At 49.0% G+C, this 21,468-nt stretch overlaps 1 protein-coding gene across 1 annotated transcript in view; it reads left to right on the top strand.

Annotated features, from left to right (window-relative positions):
- The window catches only part of robo1 (roundabout, axon guidance receptor, homolog 1 (Drosophila)), a 325,278-nt gene that overhangs the window by 262,366 nt on the left and 41,444 nt on the right, over positions 1-21,468 (top strand). The window contains exons 5-10 of the mRNA XM_036536220.1: positions 3,648-3,805; positions 9,534-9,654; positions 10,668-10,806; positions 11,107-11,234; positions 19,410-19,418; positions 20,438-20,562. Coding sequence (XP_036392113.1) covers positions 3,648-3,805; positions 9,534-9,654; positions 10,668-10,806; positions 11,107-11,234; positions 19,410-19,418; positions 20,438-20,562 — 680 coding nt within the window. The remainder of the gene's footprint in view (positions 1-3,647; positions 3,806-9,533; positions 9,655-10,667; positions 10,807-11,106; positions 11,235-19,409; positions 19,419-20,437; positions 20,563-21,468) is intronic.

The raw sequence follows: 21,468 nt of genomic DNA, 5'->3' as shown, positions 1-21,468 counted from the left end.
GCTTATAAATGGCCAGCCGTAACCTTTGACCTGTGAAGTTCACCTTCAGCAGACTACACTGCTGTGCTGTTGCTGCGCAGACCGTAACGCTGAGAGTTTAACATGTTCAATTGGAATGAGGCTTGGAAAGAATCAGAACAAGAACACTTAATCGTGGTTGGATTATGCTGAATTTATCCAGAGATAAACAGCACTTTGCTCTTTCGACATCAGTACAGGGCCAAGATGCATGCCTCTTAAGAGCAGTAACCGCTTGCAGATAATTTGCTGCTGGCTGTATGAAGTTGTGGTTGTTGTTTATATCTAATACAGCTATACATACATATATCTTTAAAAAGAAGTGATATATATAAAATATATATTTAAGGGGTCCTCATTTATCTTAAAGGTTAATACTCTTATGTGTACCATATAATCCTGACTGCCACTTGGAAGTGCACCTGAACTCGAATCGTTTGTCAGAGTATCTGACACATTGGAATAGAGTCACCTTAATTGGGGAGAGAACAGGAGGAACACCTACCTCCTGTCTGAATGGACTGAGCAGTCTGTCCAGCAGTTGAGTTCAGCTCTCCTCTCTCTCTCTGTCTTTCTTTAAAAAAGGGGGGAAAAGTGTCACGCTGTGAACTTACAAGCAGCAGAAAGTGGTGTCTCAGCTCTGTAATGGCCAATTAAGCGCTTAAAGGATTTAGGCAAGAATTTGTTGGCCGTGAGGAGTTCAGGTTTCCTGGTGTGCGTCTTCACTTTGATCGCCGATGGAGGTTGCCGTGGCGATGGGGTCCAGGTTCAGCGCATGACAGGGGAGGTGTGGGAGGGATCTGTTCATCACAACACATACACACACACACACACACGCACATACACACACACACAAACCTGTAGACAGTTTCGCTTGCAGGGCCAGTGCAGCTGTGTCCTCACCCTTTTCATTTACCTGCTAACAGGTGTGGAATTCTCCACTCGCAGCCAATCTGGAGTGTATTTGAAGGCGCGAACACAGAAAGGGAGAGGAGAAATGAGAGCCGTGATTGAAGCTGAACTTTTTAATACTTTTCAATAGCACTACAGCTGTCAGGTGCAGAGTAGCCCCCATCTCCTGGTGCAGAATCTGCAGAGCCTCACACTCTGTCAGAGTGAAATACCTGCAGTCGATACGCACCTGCCGAGCACGTGTCGCACTTTGTCATCCCTCTGCAGGGTAGCCCCGGGGGAGGTCAAAGTTCACCGGTCCGGGAATGCCGCTCTGAGAGGGCATTTACCGAAGGGTCCTGGATTATGTAGCGAGGGCGCAAGCTTATCGCTGCCTCGCTGCCCCTCTGTGTATCTCTCCGTCTGTTTAAAGGCCGTATTTCTCCGTCTCGTTGATCGGCGTGCGCAATTTCTGCCCTGACAGTTTAGCTGTCGGTTAATAGCCGACGCCGACGGCAGAATGAGTCTCCAGGGAGTCTCTACGGACGGACCACCGCCATCCAGCTGCAGTGCGGTAATGAATCGCATTTACAGCGTGATTTTTTTTCCCCTCAAAGTTAGGAAGCCGTCTTTAAACGCGAGGGGATATTTATGTGCTTCCTCCTTATCCTGCTCGGCCCTTTGTTGTTCTTAGATCCCTGCGCTTGTTTATAGCGCCTTTCCCCGAGTCTCCCTCCCTGTTTGCTGAACGTCGGGCCGAAAGATGATTAGTGACGGCACAGGCAGTCCGTCTCACATTTACGGCCAAAAACGGAAAGACAGGGGCAGGGCAATTAACCGTGAAGAGGGGGAGAGATGGAGGGGATCGAGAATTTCCCAAATTTATGAGAACATATTGTCCCCAGAGTCATGGCTGTGAGTATGTATATCTCGGCTGGGAAAATAATCACTGGCCTTCACGTCTCTGTAATGAAGTCAAATGGACTGGATGGTGTTCGAGTTTTTTTTTTCCTCCCCAATTTCTCGGTTCCCTGGCTTAAATTGGTGACAGTTTTTTTTCCATCTTTCGCAACATCAGTCTGGCAGCTGTGTGAAAAAAAAACAAAAAAAAATCTTATAACAGAGTTGGCTGAACATGGCGAGACGGAAGCAGTTTAATTTCACCGCTTCAGTGAGTTGCGCCTTCCTTCTCAGCTCATCTTGGGGCATATTGGTTAAACAAAGGGCTGGTGGCAGGTTGCGTTTTTCTGGCAAACGTCCTCACGACTTGTGCCGAGATTAAATGAGGCCTCGCGCAAGTCATTCATTGTCTTCAGAAATTCATTTCCTGTTGTCACATTTGGTCAATGCAGTGTTTTCTCCCTGTTTGCCTCTGTGCAGTGCTGTGTGCGTGTTTCTGGGGTGTATTTTTCCTCACTGATGGGTCTTTAATCTGTTCAAATGAAGAGCCGCCACAGAACTGTGTTTTCCTATAATCGGTTAACGACACTTAGGAAACGCTAGCCTCTAATTGCAGTGCCTGCAGAATAAAGTAGGCCGGTAAATATTAACCAGCAGATGTGAGATGTGTTTATTCTTTTCTTTTTTTTCTCTCGCTCTCTCTGCTTACTGCTCACTTCAGAGCTCCAGGACTCATGAATCTGAAGATGGGGCAAATATTTGTCAAGTGTATCTGGTGTGAGGGGAGTTAAACCGACATCCCAACTGAAGAAAAAACCCTGTTTCATCTGTCTGGGAGAATGGTGTGTGTTTTTGGCTGTCCCTCTCACGAACCCGGTACTGTGATGGTGTGAACGGGGTCCTTCTGAACACCCCCCCCCCCCTTTTTTGTGAGCCCTTTATAAAAGGAACACTCAAAACAAGGCATTCCATTGAAGCATCCTGGCAAGGTAGCACAAATTATTCTAAATCAAAAACAAGTCAAAAATCAGAGACAGACAAAAGACTTCCTGTCTTCTTTGTGAATCATGGATATCCTACAGGGAATGTAAAAACACCAGCTTGGGGACATACGCTACAAGAGGTGTCCGTCGTCTCGTGTTTCACACTTTCACACCCCTGCGTCTGGGTTTGCTCTGAGCGGAGCCGGCATTCACAGGCGGCGGTGTCGATGTCACAGGCGTCTCCTGACACGGCCGTGACCTCTGACCTGCTGCAGGCCGGATGCAGACCTTGTTTGTGTCATGCTGCCATGTGCGTGCTGGGCTCCGTCTGGCTCTGTGTTAGAGGCCGGTGATTATCTGCAGGAACGGGTGATAGCTCAACAAGCTGGAGGCAGCCTTCGGCAACGCAGTCTCTGTGTCACAGCGAACTCCCGTGTCCTCTCTGTCACTCCTCGCTGCGACCGTGCTGCGGGACCGGTTTAGAATAATGACAGCCTCGGCTCTCAGGGTGACAGTTTGGTGCCACCGGCGTTCACGCGCCACTCTATTGTTGATTGTTTCTGAAAGCGCGGGCCCCGGCCTGTGAGCTTGACACAACACAGCCTCCGCCCCAACAATGACCTGCAAGTGACACTAACAGTGATGTAACGGTCTAGCCACGCGGGGGGAATTTTTAGGTGCCCGAATGTGGAAGCAAAGTGCGCAGCGTTGCTGCTGTGGGGTTTCTGGGGGCGTTTGGCAAAGCGGTTTGTTGTCTGATGCCTCTGGTGCCAAAGCGTGCTGTCATCGTTCCTCTCAGACGCCAGCGCAGAGACAGGCCTTTAACCCTTTCCTCTCCCTCTCTCCCTCCCGCAGTTCTCCGGGATGACTTCCGGCAGAACCCGTCGGACGTGATGGTGGCGGCGGGCGAGCCGGCGGTGATGGAATGCCAGCCCCCCCGCGGGCACCCCGAGCCCACCATCTCCTGGAAGAAGGACGGCGCCAACATTGACGACCGGGACGAGCGCATCACGGTGAGGGGCAGGGCCGAGGCGTGACCGGGGGTGGAGTTAACCGGGGACAACGTGGAACGTGATTGGACAGTATAAAAGGAGGCTGGACCAGGAGGTTGAGCGTTGTTGAGATTCTAGGGGTTGCTGGAGCAGTCAGGGAGGCATGCTTGAATAGTGGGCTGCACCGCTGACCTCTGCACTTTGCCCCCCTATTCATCCACTGCAGTCAGTTCATACCAGAACTGCTCAAATCTGACAGCTGGGCCCTCTGCTACACTGAAAAAAGAGCTGAATGTGGAAAAAGAGCGAGAGAGAGTGAGAGAGAAAGAGTAGCGATAAGGAGAAAAGAGGGGCAAGAAGTGCAAAAATAAGCCACAGCCGTACAGCCAGTACAGAAGGCAACTGATTCTGGAGGGAATTTTTTAAGGAGGGGTGCACCTGAGAGTTCAGTCTATTCATTCACTTGTGATCTATAAATTGATCATTGATACCAAATTACTTTTTGTGTGTATACACACACACACACACACACACACAAAACACATACATTTGTGACAGCACGTTACAAATAGCGCACGCCAAGTCAACGGCAGCTACTGCATCTGTTTTAACACTTAATGAGCTCTGCATACAATCAGTCAGGCCCCATTAATTACATAAGTGAACTCTGATTAAAGATCCTTTCGGGTGGCGTGTGAAATAAGGCAGTAAATGCGGGAGGTGTGGAGGAGGAAGGGTCTGCAGCTCAGCAGAAATCAGCGTGCGCGGAGGAGGGAAAGTTCAGCTCGGCGGCCCTCTGCGGCCGCAAGCCACAAGCCTCTGATTTATCGAGCTCTCTGAGGCGCAGCTACCAATTAGTCTTTCTTAATTAAGAGCGTGGTGGGAGGAGCCGAGGTATCAATCACACCTACCTCCCCCCCCTCGTTAAAGAGGTCCGACCTTGCCAGTCCCGGGACCGTTCTTAACGAGGTGTGGCACTTCGGTTTAATGCGTTTGTTTTTAAGGAGGGGCCCGCATAAGGTCATTGTTTTTAATCAAACCGACGGGGCCGGAGCAGGGCATCCAAGTCGGCGCCCGCGCTAACGAGGGTGGGAGGAGGGAGGGTGAAGGGGGGGGGGGTGAGGAACGGGCGCTTTGAAGAGGGGCAGAAATGTGTGCAGCACATTCTCCATCTGCAACGCAACATGCATATTAGAGAGGACGCTCTTCTGATGGCTAAGGCCTTGCTCTCTGCCCGTCTGGCCCAAGTCATTCATTACCGTGAACGCACGCCCATAAAGTCCACGCTCCGTGTCATTAGCGCTCTGTGGCTAAACTTATTTAGCCATTTGCGCACATTTGTCTTCTCCCCCCAGCCCACCCGTCCCCACCTTTCAGTTATATTAAGGAAAGGATAAATGCACTCCACAGCTCTTTGCAACAGGCAGGGCGGTCAGCTCAGGTGAAACTGATAGATAACCAAACCGCCGAGCGCCAAGGAAAAAACGGCACATGTTCAAGCAATATCTCAAAAGAAAACCGATGGTTCTTCAGCTCAGCACCGCAAAGCTGTGTGCAATTCCTTTGGGGATTTAAAAAATACCTTGTCTCTTTATCCACGTGAAAAAAACTGGCTCTTTTTGGGACCATTATGTTCAATAAAACTGATAAATCTGCTCATAATTACCCAAGGAAAGGCAGCGATTTATGGTTGCTGGCCGGCTCTGCACATGGCTGAGCAGCATTTCCAGAGGGGGTTTGCTCAGGGCATGAGCTGAACTCAGACTCTGTAACAGGAGAATCTCTCGCTGCGGCCCACTCTCTGCCCGCTAGCAGCCCCCTGGAAGATTAAAGTCTTACGCCTGGCAGTTGCACGGCGTGATTAAAAGAAACAAGCACATAATCTGCTTCAGATTGAATCAAATCATACCTGTCGCCGGGTTCAGCCGTCACTTTCGGACTCACGGAAAGCTGCTTTGTCAAGCATGGAGTTATTGAAGTAAGTGTGTGTGTGTGTGTGTGTGTGTGTGTGTGTGTGTGTGTGTTTGTTTGTTTGTTTGTTTGTTTGTTTGTTTGTTCTCCCAGGGCAGTGGCGCTGGGACCTGTAATCTGTCTCTGCACCTGAGAGAACAAAGACACCACACCCTCAGAATCCCTGTCATCAGCATTCTTTACACACATCAGGCTGCTTTTGAAGCACCTGCAATTCACTCCTCCCCTTCTCTCTCTCTCTCTCTCTCTCTCACACACACACACGCACACGCACACGCACACGCACACGCACACACACAAGGATATAAATGCACAGATGGACACGCATACACATACACGCGCACACATACTTCATGCTCCTGTGTATGTGCATGCATGCCTTGCTTGTGTGCCTCTGTCTCTGTGTTTCTGTGCGCGCGTGTGTGTGTATCTGTATGTGTATGTGTGCATGTGTGTGTGTGTCTGTATGTGTATGTGTGCATGTGTGTGTGTATCTGTATGTGTATGTGTGCATGTGTGTGTGTATCTGTATGTGTGCGCGTGTGTGTGTATCTGTATGTGTATGTGTGCATGTGTGTGTGTATCTGTATGTGTGCGCGTGTGTGTGTATCTGTATGTGTGCGCGTGTGTGTGTATCTGTATGTGTATGTGTGCATGTGTGTGTGTGTCTGTATGTGTATGTGTGCATGTGTGTGTGTATCTGTATGTGTGCGCGTGTGTGTGTATCTGTATGTGTGCGCGTGTGTGTGTATCTGTATGTGTATGTGTGCATGTGTGTGTGTGTCTGTATGTGTATGTGTGCATGTGTGTGTGTATCTGTATGTGTGCGCGTGTGTGTGTATCTGTATGTGTATGTGTGCATGTGTGTGTGTATCTGTATGTGTGCGCGTGTGTGTGTATCTGTATGTGTATGTGTGCATGTGTGTGTGTATCTGTATGTGTATGTGTGCATGTGTGTGTGTATCTGTATGTGTGCGCGTGTGTGTGTATCTGTATGTGTGCGCGTGTGTGTGTATCTGTATGTGTATGTGTGCATGTGTGTGTGTATCTGTATGTGTATGTGTGCATGTGTGTGTGTATCTGTATGTGTGCGCGTGTGTGTATCTGTATGTGTATGTGTGCATGTGGTCTTGCCTGTGTGCGTGCACCAGTGTGATTAAGCTTCAGGGAGAGTAGAATGGAGACAGCACCCGCATGGTACGCTGCTGTTAATTTGTGATACAAAGCTGCTACTCTTCCTTTATCTCCCGTGTAGCGCTCTCTGATGGACAGGCCCGATCGCTCCGCTTTGGTGAAAGGGAGGCGTCGGGAGGGGGCAGGAAGCAGCACAAAGGGACTTTCTTTTCATCCTCGCCAGGCTCCTAATTAGGCCTTCCTCTTTCAGACGGTAGCCACGAGACTTTGAAGGACATGCTTCGTCTGCCCAAATATGACAGCTCCACGCATCTGTGTGCGTTTATCCCCATCCAGTCTGCCAGCGTGTCTGTGTGTCTGTCTCTTTGTGAGCACATTTCTTCCTTATTTGTCGGCGATTTGGTGGTGCTTGCCTTCTCCCACGGGGAAAGAGTGTTTTACAGTAAAGCGGCTATTCGGCTCCCCTGAAGTTAAGTCACGGTGAAGTAATGACCTGGATCTAACTGAAATTAGTCCATCTGCAGAGCGGTCAGGTAACGGTCAGGAGGCAGTGTTCATTTCTCCAACAGCTGGGGCAGCAAACGGTCATAAACTCAAGAGCAGAAATGCGAGGATCGCCTTCATGGGAAAAAAACATCAGTTAAGAAAGTGACATAGCTTTCACAGTAGTAGGTGGCACAACCCTGCAAGCAGTGTTTGAGTGAATACAGAAATTGGCCATGAAGGCAAATGGAATGTTCTGGAATTTAGGGAACATCTGAAGAACCCTGTTCAAAGGAGTTGGGGTTCTTTGTGTTTCTGCACAGTGGTAACATTCTGTTTACAGCCACTATGTTGTAATGATGTAGAATGTGTTCAGGCAGTAGGCAGTAAAATGCATTCACACATGCACACAGTGACGCTCTGGAATTTTCCAAAACTATGGTATGACTCCAAGAATGAAAGGGAGAAAAGCTTGCCTTTGAAAACTAATTTCAGCATCCTAGCTTCCCTTTATCCTTTTTTTATTAGAAAGCTCCTGCGTAATGATTTTTATAAGATTTCGGCCCCGCAGTGGAACTGTCAGAAGTTTCCCAAAAGAGCTCTGGTTATCTGTATCAGTTCAGCGTAGAGGGGCTCAGTGTTTCAGGCAGTTAATTGGCTGTGACATTGGCAGTGATCCTCGTAGCTTTAAACACAGACGGGATTCACCCAGGACAGATAGAGTATATGTGATTTCTGCGTGCTCCACACTCTTAAGCAATGCATTCGTTATGCAGTTATTCTGAACTCTGATAGTTGGGGAAAATGTACAGTCTGATTCCCACCCTGGTATTCCTTTTTTCTTATATTACATTACGCTACACATTAAATTGTTTTAGCTGGATGTTTTCTAAATATTTTGAAAACTGCATATTATGTGTTGTTACTTTTACATCATTCTAAATCAAATGGTATTTTGACAACATTGAACTGAAGTCAGTAAGACTCTGCATAAAATTGAATAAGGTGAATAGTCCTACCAGTATATTCGACCTCGCATGTCAGGATTTTCGGGGTGAAGGTCAGTGTCTCTTTATCATTCATGTGTGTCATGTTTTCCTGTTGAGCCCCCCAGGCTCTTACAGTGAAGGTGTCCGTTACAGTCACTGGGTTGAGGAGCTGGTCTGTGGGATGAAGCACCTAATGTGATTTCTAAGCTTCTGTGGTGCGTGGAGATCAGTGGGGCTGCGGCTGCCGTTGTCTCGGCTCACCTGTGATTGGCAGGGCCGCAGGGGCTGACAGGTGAGACTGATTGCGATCTGCAGTGCTGTTGAGTGCCTCTCAACAAAGTGACTCACCTGGCCTCTGATGAAGGCCCTCAGGGGAAGTAACCGCCGCTCCACATGCAAAACCGCGGCTGCACTGCATTACCAATGCACGATTAGTTTAAGAGGAGTATTTAGAAGATCAATTATTGATTTTCACATTAAAAAAAAGTAGTCGAGCATCCCGCCCTGCCAATATGATTATGACAGTATTGACCAAACTTGTTTAGCATAGCCACAGAGGCGACTGAGCTATACATTCACTGAGCGTGCACAGGATGGTACAGAACAGCCCTAGTGGTGTGTGAGGGTACTGCAGTGGGTCTCAGCTGGGTCTTGTCCGAGTTGGTCTGACAGTTGATAGACAAAGTGAAATGACCTCCTTCGCGTTCCAAACTGGAGGGACAGCTGGAAAGACACAAACAGTTTACTGTGCAAGGTTAAACTGTTTCTGCCATTTCCTCTCTCATCCTCAGCGGGAAAAAAAGGTTTAGGAATGATGGCTCTTAACACGCCACAGCCTTCCTCCTCTGTTTTGCTCAGTCCATTGCTGACACAACTTCACATGGACCAGTAATTGAATGTATGATCTAACTCCTGAGATCAAAGGCACACAACCTTATTTCAATATCTTTTTAACTTGTAGAAGGTTTGTATGCTCTGGGGCATGCTGGGTACTTATTCTTAATATTGTTTCTCATGCTCCCCTTCTCTCTCACTCTCTCCTCCTCTCACTCTCTCTCTCTCCCTCCGTCTCTCGTCTCTCTCCATCTTTCTCCCTCTCTCTCTCTTTTCTCTCCTCCCTCTCCCTCTCTCTCTCCTCTCCTCCTCGCTTGCCTTTTTCCCCTGTCTCTCAGATCCGCGGTGGGAAGCTGATGATCACCAACGCCAGGAAGAGTGACGCCGGGAAGTACGTCTGCGTGGGGACCAACATGGTGGGCGAGCGGGAGAGCGAGATCGCCGAGCTCACCGTGCTGGGTATGTGGCGACGCCTGTCCGCCTGTCGGTCCGTCCGTCCGTTTGTCCTCAAAGAAAACGGGGAATCAAATGTTCAGACATGTCTGCGTGCCTGCATGATCAAAGAGAGGCCCGCCTCTTTGATTTTCTGTTCTGGTCCGTGCGGCTAATGAAAAGTATTGCACAAGAAGGACCCTTTCCCATATATGGTCGTGGGGTCCCCTGGCTTCCTGTTACCCCTCCCCTACGGCGCCCAGCTGTGGCTTGTTTCACCACATGAGAAAGCTGACCCCGGTTCAGCCGTCCCGGCACCGAAGCAGCTGCCCTGACCCAGACCGCTGGCCTCAGAGCTGTCCACTTCGCTTCCTCTTCCTCCCGCCTCTCCAGAGTTCCCTCCACAGCCGCCGGCCTGCCGAGTGCCTCGGCGCAGATATCTGTAATAAAAGAATAAAAATGAATGATAACAGAATAACAGCACTGATGGAAGAAACAGATTGGTGGAAATGTCCTGGGGGCGTGTGGGGGGGGGGGCGGTTTGAATAAAGGCCGCAGTGTACTGGAGCTGGAGAGACCCGAATGTAGTTTTATTAAGGCTTTTTTTTTTTTTTTTCCTTCTTGGTCGTCTCTGTTTGGGGATTTGAATCTGGGGTCAGAATATGCAGAGCGAAGGAATTTTTGATCCCAGGGAAATATTAAAAAACAAACATTGGAGGGAAAAAGGCACATTAGAAGAATTAGGAAATCCTCTAAGTGGTCCCCCTGGACCGGCCTGGGCGTGAGCGTTTCTGCTTTGGGGAATTAAGATGGGGGGGGGGGGCAGCTGGATAAAGATCCTCTCACATTTCACAGACTGCTATTCCCCGTTCAGTTCAGCTCCTAACTGTACTGCGAGCCAAGGATAGGATGACCGGCGGCCGACCTTTGAGATTGGCCTGGCGGGAGAGGGAGAGGGAGAGGGTGCGGGCACGGGCGCGGGTGCGGGTGCCCCCCCGATGGGCAGCTAACGGTGGTGGCGGTGTGTGTCCCATTTGCAGAGCGGCCCAGCTTCGTGAAGAGACCCAGCAGCCAGGTGGTTCTGGTGGACTCGAGCGTGGAGTTCCGGTGCGAGGCCCGGGGCGACCCGGTCCCCACGGTGCGCTGGAGGAAGGAGGACGGGGACCTGCCCAAAGGGAGGTGGGTACCGGGCGGGAGCGCTCATTCCCTGCGTCTGTATGTCTCTGTTACATTACATTATTAGCAGACTTATCTTATTAGACTTAATGTTATCCGTTTATTCTGCTGGATATTTACTGAGGGAGTTGTGGGTTAAGTACCTTGCCTAAGGGTACAGCAGCAGTGTTCCAGCAGGGAATCGAATTAGCAACCTTTCAGTTACGAGTTCCGTTCCTTAACCACTATGCTACACCGCCACCCCAAAAGCTGTTCCTGTTCCGCATGTGGTTCTGATCGCGCGGCACCTTTCTGCGGCTCCAGGTTCGAGATCCGGGAGGACCACACGCTGAAGGTGCGGCGTGTGACGTCGGCGGACGTGGGCTCCTACACCTGCGTGGCGGAGAACATGGTGGGCAAGGCGGAGGCATCGGCCACGCTCACCGTCCACGGTAGGACCCGGCGCCTTCCCCCTGCGCTGTGCTCACCTTTACACACCTTCACACACCTATACTCACGTTTACACACCTTTAACCACCTTCAGACCCCTAACTCACGTTTACACACCTTTAACCACCTTCAGACCCCTAACTCACGTTTACACACCTTTAACCACCTTCAGACCCCTAACTCACGTTTACACACCTTTAAGCACCTTCAGACCCCTAACTCACGTTTACACACCTTTAACCACCTTCACACACCTATACTCACGTTTACACACCTTTAACCACCTTCAGACCCCTGTACTCACATTTCCACACCTTTAACCACCTTCACATACGACTGCTCCGCTACACGCACCTGGAAGCACCTTCAGACACCCGTACTCTGCTTCACACACTTTTAACCACCTGCGCACACCTGTACTCCACTTCACACACCTGGAAGCACCTTCACACAGCTGTTAAAACATCTTTTTACACCTGAACCCCTTATTGCATCCCTGTGTTCACACATGTGCTTAACTGTACAAATGTCCTCATCTTTGCACGCTTATATTTGGCTTTAAAGAGCTGTACTCACTGTTAAACTCTTGTACTCACCTGCTGTACTGTGTGCACTGAGAGGTCAGAACACTGTTGGACACACAGATGTATGTATGCGTCTGCTGAATGCTGACTCCACAATGCTGAGAAGCGTACGTAGATGGGCAGATGGGCAGATGGGCAAGTTTAGCACCAGATTTGTAGTAGAGGACGCTGAAGTATTAGGGTCATTTACTGGACCAGGGTGTGACGATCGATTGAAGAGCTGGAGTAGTTGGAGTCTGGAGGGTCATGGCTTGGAATCTCTAGCTGGATGCTAATGTTCTACCTTAACATGGCAAATTAGTTTCATAATGTGAAAGCTGGGCAGAATGCTTGCAAGCGTCATCCAAAATAAGGATCACTTTAAAAAAAGAAGGGAGTGGGTGTAATATGTTCTAAAAACCCTTCTGCCTGGAGTTTCAAGGCTCTGCATTTTCCAGGCTAACGTGCTGCTCAGCACAGCACTAAAACACATTGTTATTAGTAAACAGGCTCTGTAAATATTACATGACTAATAAAATATTAAAGCAACCGATGAGTGAGAAGAATTGGCAAATTAATAACTGGCCCAGTGTGGGTAAATGTGTGAACAGGGTAAGAGGCAATGTGTGAAGAGCATCCTTATGCCTGTGCTGGTGCATACCTGAAGCATTTGGTGGGGGGGGGCTCTGTATTTAGTGAAATCCTATACTGTTATGCGATTATATGGTAAACATGCCTTACAGTTCAGTAAGCGCTTGTAAGCAGAATATAAACAGCCTGTGCTGACAGAATGCCACAGAGCGTGAACATTCAACAAGGACACGTTTACTGGAGCAGGGGTCTGTGTCTGCGAATTCTCCCATGAGTCCGAGGGACACCGGTGCCGGGACGGGGGAGTTGCTCAGTGAGGCATTGATGGGGGGTAGGTAGGGGGGGCGGAGGGGTGTTGGCAGGGTCCAGTTCGTTCACAGCTGTAGCGGAGCTTTATGGGGTTTTTTGGGGGCGGATGAGGGATGGGGGGGGGGGGGGGTTTTGTCTGGGTGGATGAGGTCAGTGTTGTAAACAGCCCTCACAGGCGGGGAGGGGGTGGTAAAAAGGCAGGGAATTTAAATTCCGCCGCCAAGCCCGTCCGCACCCCGCTGAAGTGCCCCCCCCCCCCCCATTACGGGCTCTCGCAGACAGGCAGATACTCAATCTCCCCTCATCCGCACTCCGCAATTACTCCCTCATTCACTCGGCAAGGCGGCCCCATCGGTGCGGGTCCCGGCTCCTATTGTTCAGTAGTATCGCGCATTACCGCTGATGTCTCCATCCCCCCCCCGTCTCTCCCCAATCCGAGGCTTTGCAGAGTCTGCTAATGAGAAGGAAGCAGCTCTGATGGCCATTATGTTGAGATGCAGTAACTTAAAAGCCTGGCTGAAAGAAGAACCTCAAATTTGTGAAAAGTGCCTGCCGGTTTATTTATTCTATTTTTTTGAAGCCGCTGGTGTTACTCAGACAAAGTGACTCTTTACCCCAGCTTGACAGGCTGAGTCAGAGTCTGACAGCTGGGTTCTGAATGTGCCGTACGTGTCCCCCCGGCTGCTGTCGGCCGCTCGGCGTAGCTCTCAATCCTCCCTCGCCGCCCTGAGCCCGCTCCCGTCACCCTCGTAGAGGCCTGGACAGGAAGTGACAGAAGCTGACAGCGAGTGACGGTCGGTGGCCTGTCGTGTCCCGTCGATGGCGCCAAAGTGATCGGCACATGCCGTCACAAGGGCAGGGACGAGACCCAGGCTCCTCCCCCTGATGTCGGAATCCAATCGGCGGCTTGTTTCACTGAGGTTCCGTGAGGCGAAGCACGGAGAGAGCTCGCCCCCCTCCTCCCCCCCCCCCCCCCCGACCCCCGGTGTCCCACCCTGACCCCCTGTCACCAAGCTCCAGCGAGCGGGGACAGCCGTGGCCACGCAGGCTTCTGCGTAATTAAAGGCGAGCCAGCTTCAGTCCCACGGCAGGAAATGACATGTTTCTAATTACTGACTCGGGGAAGAAAAGGGAAGCGGGGGTTAATTGTGGGTCTGGGGGGGGGGGGGGGGGGGGTAGATAGCAGAGGAAGGAGAAGGGCATCTGCGTTCTCCATCTAACCTCGGCCCTCTCTGCTTTCTTTTTGCTTTCTTTTGTTCCTGCGATTGCTGGCTGACTGTGTGTTACCCGGTGTGACCTACCACGCTGTCAGGAGGGGGGGGGGGGGGGGGTGAATGACAAGAACGGTAGTGATCTGACAATCTTTTTGCCCAGAGTACATCCCAGTTTTTCTTTTTCTTTTTTTGTGTGTCCTCTGAGATTGCCGTCAGAGGAAAGGAGACATAACAAAATGACTGTCTGACAAATTTGTTACCTTATCTGCAGCGATGCTCGTAGCTTGAGATCGCCGTAATAAGATGAGGGAGCACGTGAAGGGAAGGGGATGAGCCTTTTCAGATTGTTCAGTGGACTTCTCTGCCTGGCTTTTCTGGGGTTGTGTTCTGCATTTTGCAGTTGGCTGTATGGCCCAACACACCCTCTGAATTTAAATGAGACAGATTCCTCCCTATTCCCCCTTCTATGGCCTCTTCCGTGTTGGGTCTCATGTAGTCAGTCTTTACCTTCTCTCTCCATTTCCCTCTTTCCTGGTGATCCTGTATCTCTCAGTTCATTCAGACTGAATTTAATTGAATTCAGACGACTTCATTACTATGAATTGCATTCCTGTACATGCCAGCATAGCTGGCAAATGAGAAAATTCAACAACTGTGAATTTAATTATGAATTTAAAAAAATACGGTGGCAAGAATAGTGCACTGTCAATCAAACAAAAAAAATAATTCTGTCACACTCTGTGTGCCTGTGTGTTTGTCTCTCTCACACACACACACACACACACACACACACACACACACCCATACTCATACTCATGCGATTGATAGAATATAACAGAAAGCCACTGCCTCAAGCACAGTGTGATTGGCTCATAGAACATCTCCCCCAAAATGACACCGTCGCAGTTTGCTCCTGCTAACAAGAAGACCACAGGGCTGAAAGCTTTGATGTTCCTTCAGTAGTGAAAAATGTGAATTGTGCTGTTACGTTGCGATTCTGAGATACTTAAACTGAGCACCTTGTGTTTGAGAACAGTGACAGTCTGCACTACCTCCATCCTGGGATATAGCACCTTCTAAGAAATGACCAAGTAGCCACTTAACTCAGTTGTAATCAAAGCTAACAAAAAACTGCCTACCATAGAGTCGCTCTGGATAGAGTCGCGTCTGCTAAATGCAAATCATAGATAAATATATATTGGGTAACCTTTCAGTTTTCCTGCTACCATAGTTACCAGTATCAGTATGAGTAGATATCATAGTTATCAGTATCAGCATGAATGATTGACACAGGAAAACTAGTTATGAAGAATACAAGAATTGTGTATTTTTAATTACATATTCATCTATTACATTTTACAACATATTTTCAAATATCAGAAATTTAGAATTAATGCCTGTGACAGTAAATTCATACATGAAGTGACAAAATAATGCCTTGAATTTTCACAAACAGTACCTACTTGAATCTGCAGTTTCACTGAAATTCACTGTTGTCTCTGTGGTGAAAATTAGCTTTCCTTTTAATAGTCCAGGTGACAAAAGAACTAAACGGAACCCGCCTTAGTGCTCCATTTTCCACGAAAAGCACAACCTGAAGGAGGGAAGGACAGTTTAAACATTGCAAAGGGAGCAGGAAGTGGTCTAATTGATGTGTTTATTCCTCGGGAGAGAAGAGCACATCTACCCTCACAGCGTTAGCCCGGGAAGTCAAAAGAAAATAAAGCCCTTCTCAGCATGCCTCAGATAAATGACGCTCTTCTTAAAGTGTGTTATTATTTGGCTGTCTGTGCTCCACTGAAGGCTGTCTGTGTTTGCCTTTTTTCTTTTTTTTTTTTTTTTGCAACACAGAACTTTCCGAAGACCAACTCAGTCTGGCCATAAATTTGTCAGATTTTAGTGTTTCAGTTTTTAATGTGTCGTAAAAAGGCATTTCGGGCACCTGAGGAAGGGGGGGGGGGGGGGGGCAGAAGGAGATTCTGTGGAGGGCTGTTTATTGTAGACAGGGTTGGAGTTTCATTGCGTGCATCTTATCTCTGCATTCTCATGCGTTGGGATTGGGGGTTGAAGCCTCCAGCCACTGCCATTGCCTGTCACACACCCCTCGGTCACGATACACCCTCCTCTACCTCGACCCGCCCGCGCTATCACGACACACCCTCCCACAGCAGCTCTGCCCTGCGTCTGAGATGCCTGTATCGGCCCCGGGGGGGACAGGGGCGGAGACAGCAGACCGCCCCCTGCTGGTTAACGCCGTCACAGAGGAGTCATAACTCCGAACGCGGCACAGGGGACAGGAAGCTTGGCATTAGCTCCGAACGCCACTCAGCCCTCCCTCAACAAAGGGCTTTTCACAGGGGCGAACGCGGGGCCGTCGGCGAACAGCGCAGGCCTTGTCGTGCGGCGCCCGCGGCTGTTTTCCTTTCACCCCGGCTCCGTTCACATTACCCGCTCACACTTCAGGCCTCGCTCATTCAATTAGCAGTTAACATGTGTGTCCATATGTCTTTCACATCCCCCTTTGACCCATAAACATGTCAGCTGAATTAAGGCATTTAGCCCTTTCAGGGAAAAAATGCTGAAATATGATTGGTAACTCTGTAAGGCTCCATTGTGGACTGGGCCTCAATCAAACCCAGCGCTTACACTCGAACAGAGAGAAATTATGTGTGACCCAGAACGGCACATGCAGATATTTATTTTCATATGTCCACCATTAAATGATTTTTATGAAATGAATGAAGGCTAGGCTTTGATAGGAGGGAGCTGTTTGACATAGAAGCATTTGGGTCTCAAACGGAGGCATTCGGGGGGGGGGGGGAGTTAGACCTTTGATGAAGCTGCCTCGTGGACTGACCATGAAGTATCCACAGCAAGGCAAAGTCACGGCACACAGACATGGATAGACTATGCGGGGGAGACAGCCTCTTCAGTACTGCCTGGCACTTTTGATATTAGAAATGATTCATTTGCGGCAAAGTACGGAGCACCGTGGAATTCCCAGGAGCGGCTTTGCTAATAAGGCATGTAAAGAGGTTGGCGTTGAACTCGCAGCCGCTGCCAAAATAAAAGGCCAGCAAGGGGAACACACGTTACTTTCCCTCAAACCCCGCCGGGGGAGTGGGAGGGGGCCCTTCGGCTTTTGATGTCAACTATTTGCGAAATGACTCAGGTCACTCCTCCTTGGTGAAAATGGTTAGCCCTGTGAATAAAGCAGGGTAGAGCCTGGAGATTTACCTATTCTAAATCTTTTCTGTTTGCCTTCGTTGGCATTCTCTGTCTGTCTCTCATACATACATTGAGGGTTTTCTTCAGTGTAGTAAGGGCAGTATAAAATACGATGGGAGTTTGCAGTTGCAACTGTGGCCTGTAAATGTGGGGACTATCCATGGCTGCCATAGCAGGCCTTCATATGTCTCCACAGTAAACCATAAACTGTAGCCAGGTTGTTTCCAGAACCAGAGAACATTCTGTAATCCGCCACTGAGATTCTTCTGCTGGCATTCCGTGTACCTTTGCCTGAGAATCCTGGGTGGCAGAAGACCCTTTATTTGCAGTTATGTGCAGTTGCTAGTTTGCCAGTACAGGGAGATGGAGGTGACAGAGGGATGCCATTGTCAGGCACTGAGCTCTCTATGATGGGTGCTTGGGACTGAAGAACATAGTCACGCCCAGGCAAACTTCACCATGATCACTCCACATTGCATTGCTACTCTTTGATATTGGGGTTGAATCAAGAGAATGCCATCTCCCCAGTTGGTCAGCAGGTTATTACAAGATGTAGGTATTACAGATGTGTATCTGTTGTGGGCAGCAGTGTGGTGTAGCAGTAAGGAGTAGGAGTCATAACTGAAAGGCTGTTGGCTTGATTCCCTGCTGGGGTGCTACTGTTGCACCCTACGGCAAGGTACTTAGCCTGGAATTGCCTTAGTAAATATCCAGCTGTAAGCCTTTGCAAGTCGCTCTGGATGAGAGTGTCCGCTAAATGACAATAGCATAGCGTTGTGGCATTTCCAGATGTGCACGTGCCTCGGTAACGGCGGTGTACCTGCGTGCAGGCAGCTGGCCAGGAGGAGCGTGTTTACAGCGGGATACATTCCCACGCGGTTCCTCCCTGCAGAGTCCCCTCTCAGTCACACAGCGGCATGCTCCCGCCAGGCGAACACGCTCGGGCTGACTCTGACGTGGGAGGTTTTCCTCCACGCTCATGCCGGTTAACCCCTAGAAAGCGAACGGCGCTCGACAGTGGGCCTCGACTGAGTCCCCTTTTCCCCCCGGTGAGATTTAAAGGGTTTAGGAAAGCGGCGGCCAGGGTGAGGGTTCACCCTTCCTGGTGAGGTTTACAGCTGTAATCCCGGCTGTGTTCTCAAGATACGGTTACATAATTAGAGGCTTAGAAGAAAATGCACTGTTGGAATGTGGGGGGGGGTGGATTTTAATGAGCAAGACTGTTTCACAGGTACAATAGCAATGCTGTGCGGTGTCCAGAGGGGGTGTTAGGCACTGGCTCCAGGCAGAAACATTGGAGGAATTCTTCCTTTTTGGGAGCAGGGAGGCGCACCGGTTTTTCATTTGAGGGAGGGGGGTGGAAGGGGTGGTGGTGGGGTGGTGGGAGGGGGTCATTACACTGACTGACAGCGTTTATGTTTCCAGGCCCAAGCCGTTGAAGCAGACAGATTAGATAAAGTGAGCGATTTGTTGCAGGAGAGATTTAGGGGCCGGGAGTGACAGTTAACATTCACCTTGCGTTTTTTACAGCAGGGGCTGATGTGTGCAGTGCTCTCTAAAACATTCAGTGGGTTCATTGTGGTCCCGGTCGCTATAAACCTCCACGATCTGTCAATGCAGACCCCCCTGACACCCCCCCTCCCCAAATTGCCTTTCAGTCACAGAAATTGGATTTTAGCACAGGTTTTGATCGCTGTCTAGACTGAGGGTCATGTTTTGACTGTTGCGCTGTTTGTTAGCAAACGCATAGTTTCTTTCCACCTCAGCGCACGCACTTGGCAATTAACCCGAGTGTTGTTCTGTGCCTGTTCTGTGGTCTTCTCAGTAGTCACAGCTATTGTGTGTGCCTGGGAAAGGATTTGAATGAAAACACTGGAAAATGGTCAGGAAGGTACATTCAGAGGTATACCTATAGTGAGATTTCCTCCGTGGGGTAGTTTCTTTGTCTGCAAGCACACAATAATCACCCAATTGTATCTGACCCCTGTTGCGTCTGGTTGCCTGCACAATGTGAGCTCTGTGTCTGTGTGTGTGTGTGTGTGTGTGTCTGCAGGTTCTCCAGCTGAGGCACCAATCCTATGTGCCACATTCACTCACTGACAATGCCTGAAGTTTTCCCATGTCACCGTCACAGTCACACTGTCACAGTGTCACTGTGGTGCCTGCCTTGCTTGCCCCCACCCCCTTTCAGATTGTGTCTGTTTTGTGCCATGGTATTTCTGCTTTATTCATCGGTTGTTTTGTGTCTGTGCTTGTGTTTTTCCTTTTTTAGTCGTGTCTGGTAAGTTGAAATGTCATTCGTCACGCATTCACCGCACTGACAGCGACAGGAAGTTGTCAGAACCCCTCCATCCTCCTCACATCACCTCTCTCCACCCACCAATCAGCACTCATGTTTCAGTTGTCACGGGCAGCGGCAGCAAAAGGAAATTAATGGGTAAAACAAGCTCTGTCTGGGCCTCCAAGGTAAAGCTCCATCATTCCATTTTTACTTTTTTTTTTCATTTTTTGTTGATTTATTTATCACAAAATACCCATTTTTTTCACTGGACAAATACTGTGTGCATTTTAAAGGACATTGTGCAGATTGCTTTTATATATACATTACATTCCTGCTAAAGAAAGTGAGACGTATGGCTTGTTGTAATAAGCAAGGGCATCTAGGCCTGCCCTGCGCAATGAACATTTTGCACAGAAAGCCCCGCCCTCCCTCTTTTGGAGTAGCGAGGCCCTATTAGTGGAGAGGCGCCATGTCACAGAGAAGCGCGCGGGTGACATGGTGCTCTGACACTGCGTTTACATGGAGATGGAGTTTGTCATTAAGATGCATGAGTACAGCGAGGAGGCCCAAGCCAGCACCGTGCAAGGGTGTCAGGCTGGACAGATGGCTTGAATTTACCCTCCATTTCCATGTAAATTTTATTGGTCTGTGTCCTTGCCCATGCAAATGAGGAGAAGCAGGGGGTCACGTCATTTTTAAAAAAGCGAAAAATTCATTACCTGTTTTTATATCCCTGTATTAAGGGACAGCTGACATTCAGATTAACTGCTTGTTTACTGGCCAAGCCATTTCCGAACTTTAAAGAGAAGAAGGCTTGTTTTAAAATGTTACCCATTGAGCATACAGGAGCCATATGTTATATCCAGTTAATTAGTTTTTTTTTTTAAATGGAAATGGCTTTATCGCTGGTTGTTAATGGACTGAAAGTGTCACTGTTCGCACTGGTGTCATGCTCATGTATTTGTGACAGATGTTTCTGCTGGAAATAAACTGACACTCACCTCCCTCCCCAATCTCAGTGCCCCCAGCCTTCGTGGTGCGGCCTCGGAACCAGGTGGTGGCTGTGGGCCGCACGGTCACCTTCCAGTGCGGAGCTACGGGAAACCCCCAACCTGCAATATTCTGGCAGAGAGAGGGCAGCCAGGTGAGATTGTGCGTGCGTGCGTGCGTGCGTGCATCTGTGTGTGTGCGTCTGTGTGACTCTGCCTGTGTGTCCATCTGTCCGTGTTATTAAACAAAGCGCTGTTTCAATTCTACCATTTTTTTACACTCATCTCAGTACTCCAGCTTAATATGTGATGAAAGGAGCCTTGTCAAAGAGGCCTTATTGCAGAGGCCAATCCCCACCTGCCTTTACCTGATGTAGTCATTAATGAAGGCATTGGTCAATCCAGATAAAGAGCCGCTCTCTTTCTCACAGTGAGGTGGGGGGTTTTATGTGGCTGATGAGCAGAAAACATCCATCCACCCTTAGAGAAGCCACTACTGTCATCTGACATTCCACCCAAAATTCAGTCTTTATTTTTTCATTACTGGAGTTATTATTTGTCTTTGTTTTGGAAGTATGGCTGAGCTGACCAGCTTTGTTGTCTCATACAAAGTTAAAAAGAGACCATGGAATAATAGGAAGTAAGTTTGTTTAAAAAAAAAAAAAAAAAAAGAAAGGAAAACATGCCAGAGAGAAAATGAAACCTCCGAAATAGCCAAGGGCCTTCCGAAGCATCCTTTCCAAAAGACTAACCGTTAAACTCTTTACCTCTCAGTGGGCTTCCTCTCACCACAATCAGTTCTTCTTCTGCCCACAGTTTCAGGGTGGTGTATAATGTTGTAATCTGGAGGCTGGGAGTTCATGTGAACTGGTCCATAAACCCCCCCAACAGCAACAACCTCTGAAACAAAGAAAACCAAGCCCCTTTTTAGAAAATATTCTTTTTAATATCTGATGAGTGAACAAGACTGCTACATGATCAGTCAGACAAAATGGGTTTGTCACCATGCGCTTCGTGCTGTCATGGTAACACCACTGCAGCTCAGCTCCAGAAACCCCCAA

The sequence above is a fragment of the Megalops cyprinoides genome, chromosome 9, assembly GCF_013368585.1.
Source record: "Megalops cyprinoides isolate fMegCyp1 chromosome 9, fMegCyp1.pri, whole genome shotgun sequence".
NCBI lineage: Eukaryota > Metazoa > Chordata > Actinopteri > Elopiformes > Megalopidae > Megalops > Megalops cyprinoides.
The sequence above is the reverse complement of the archived record's forward strand: the minus strand, read 5'-3'. Positions and strand labels throughout refer to the sequence as shown.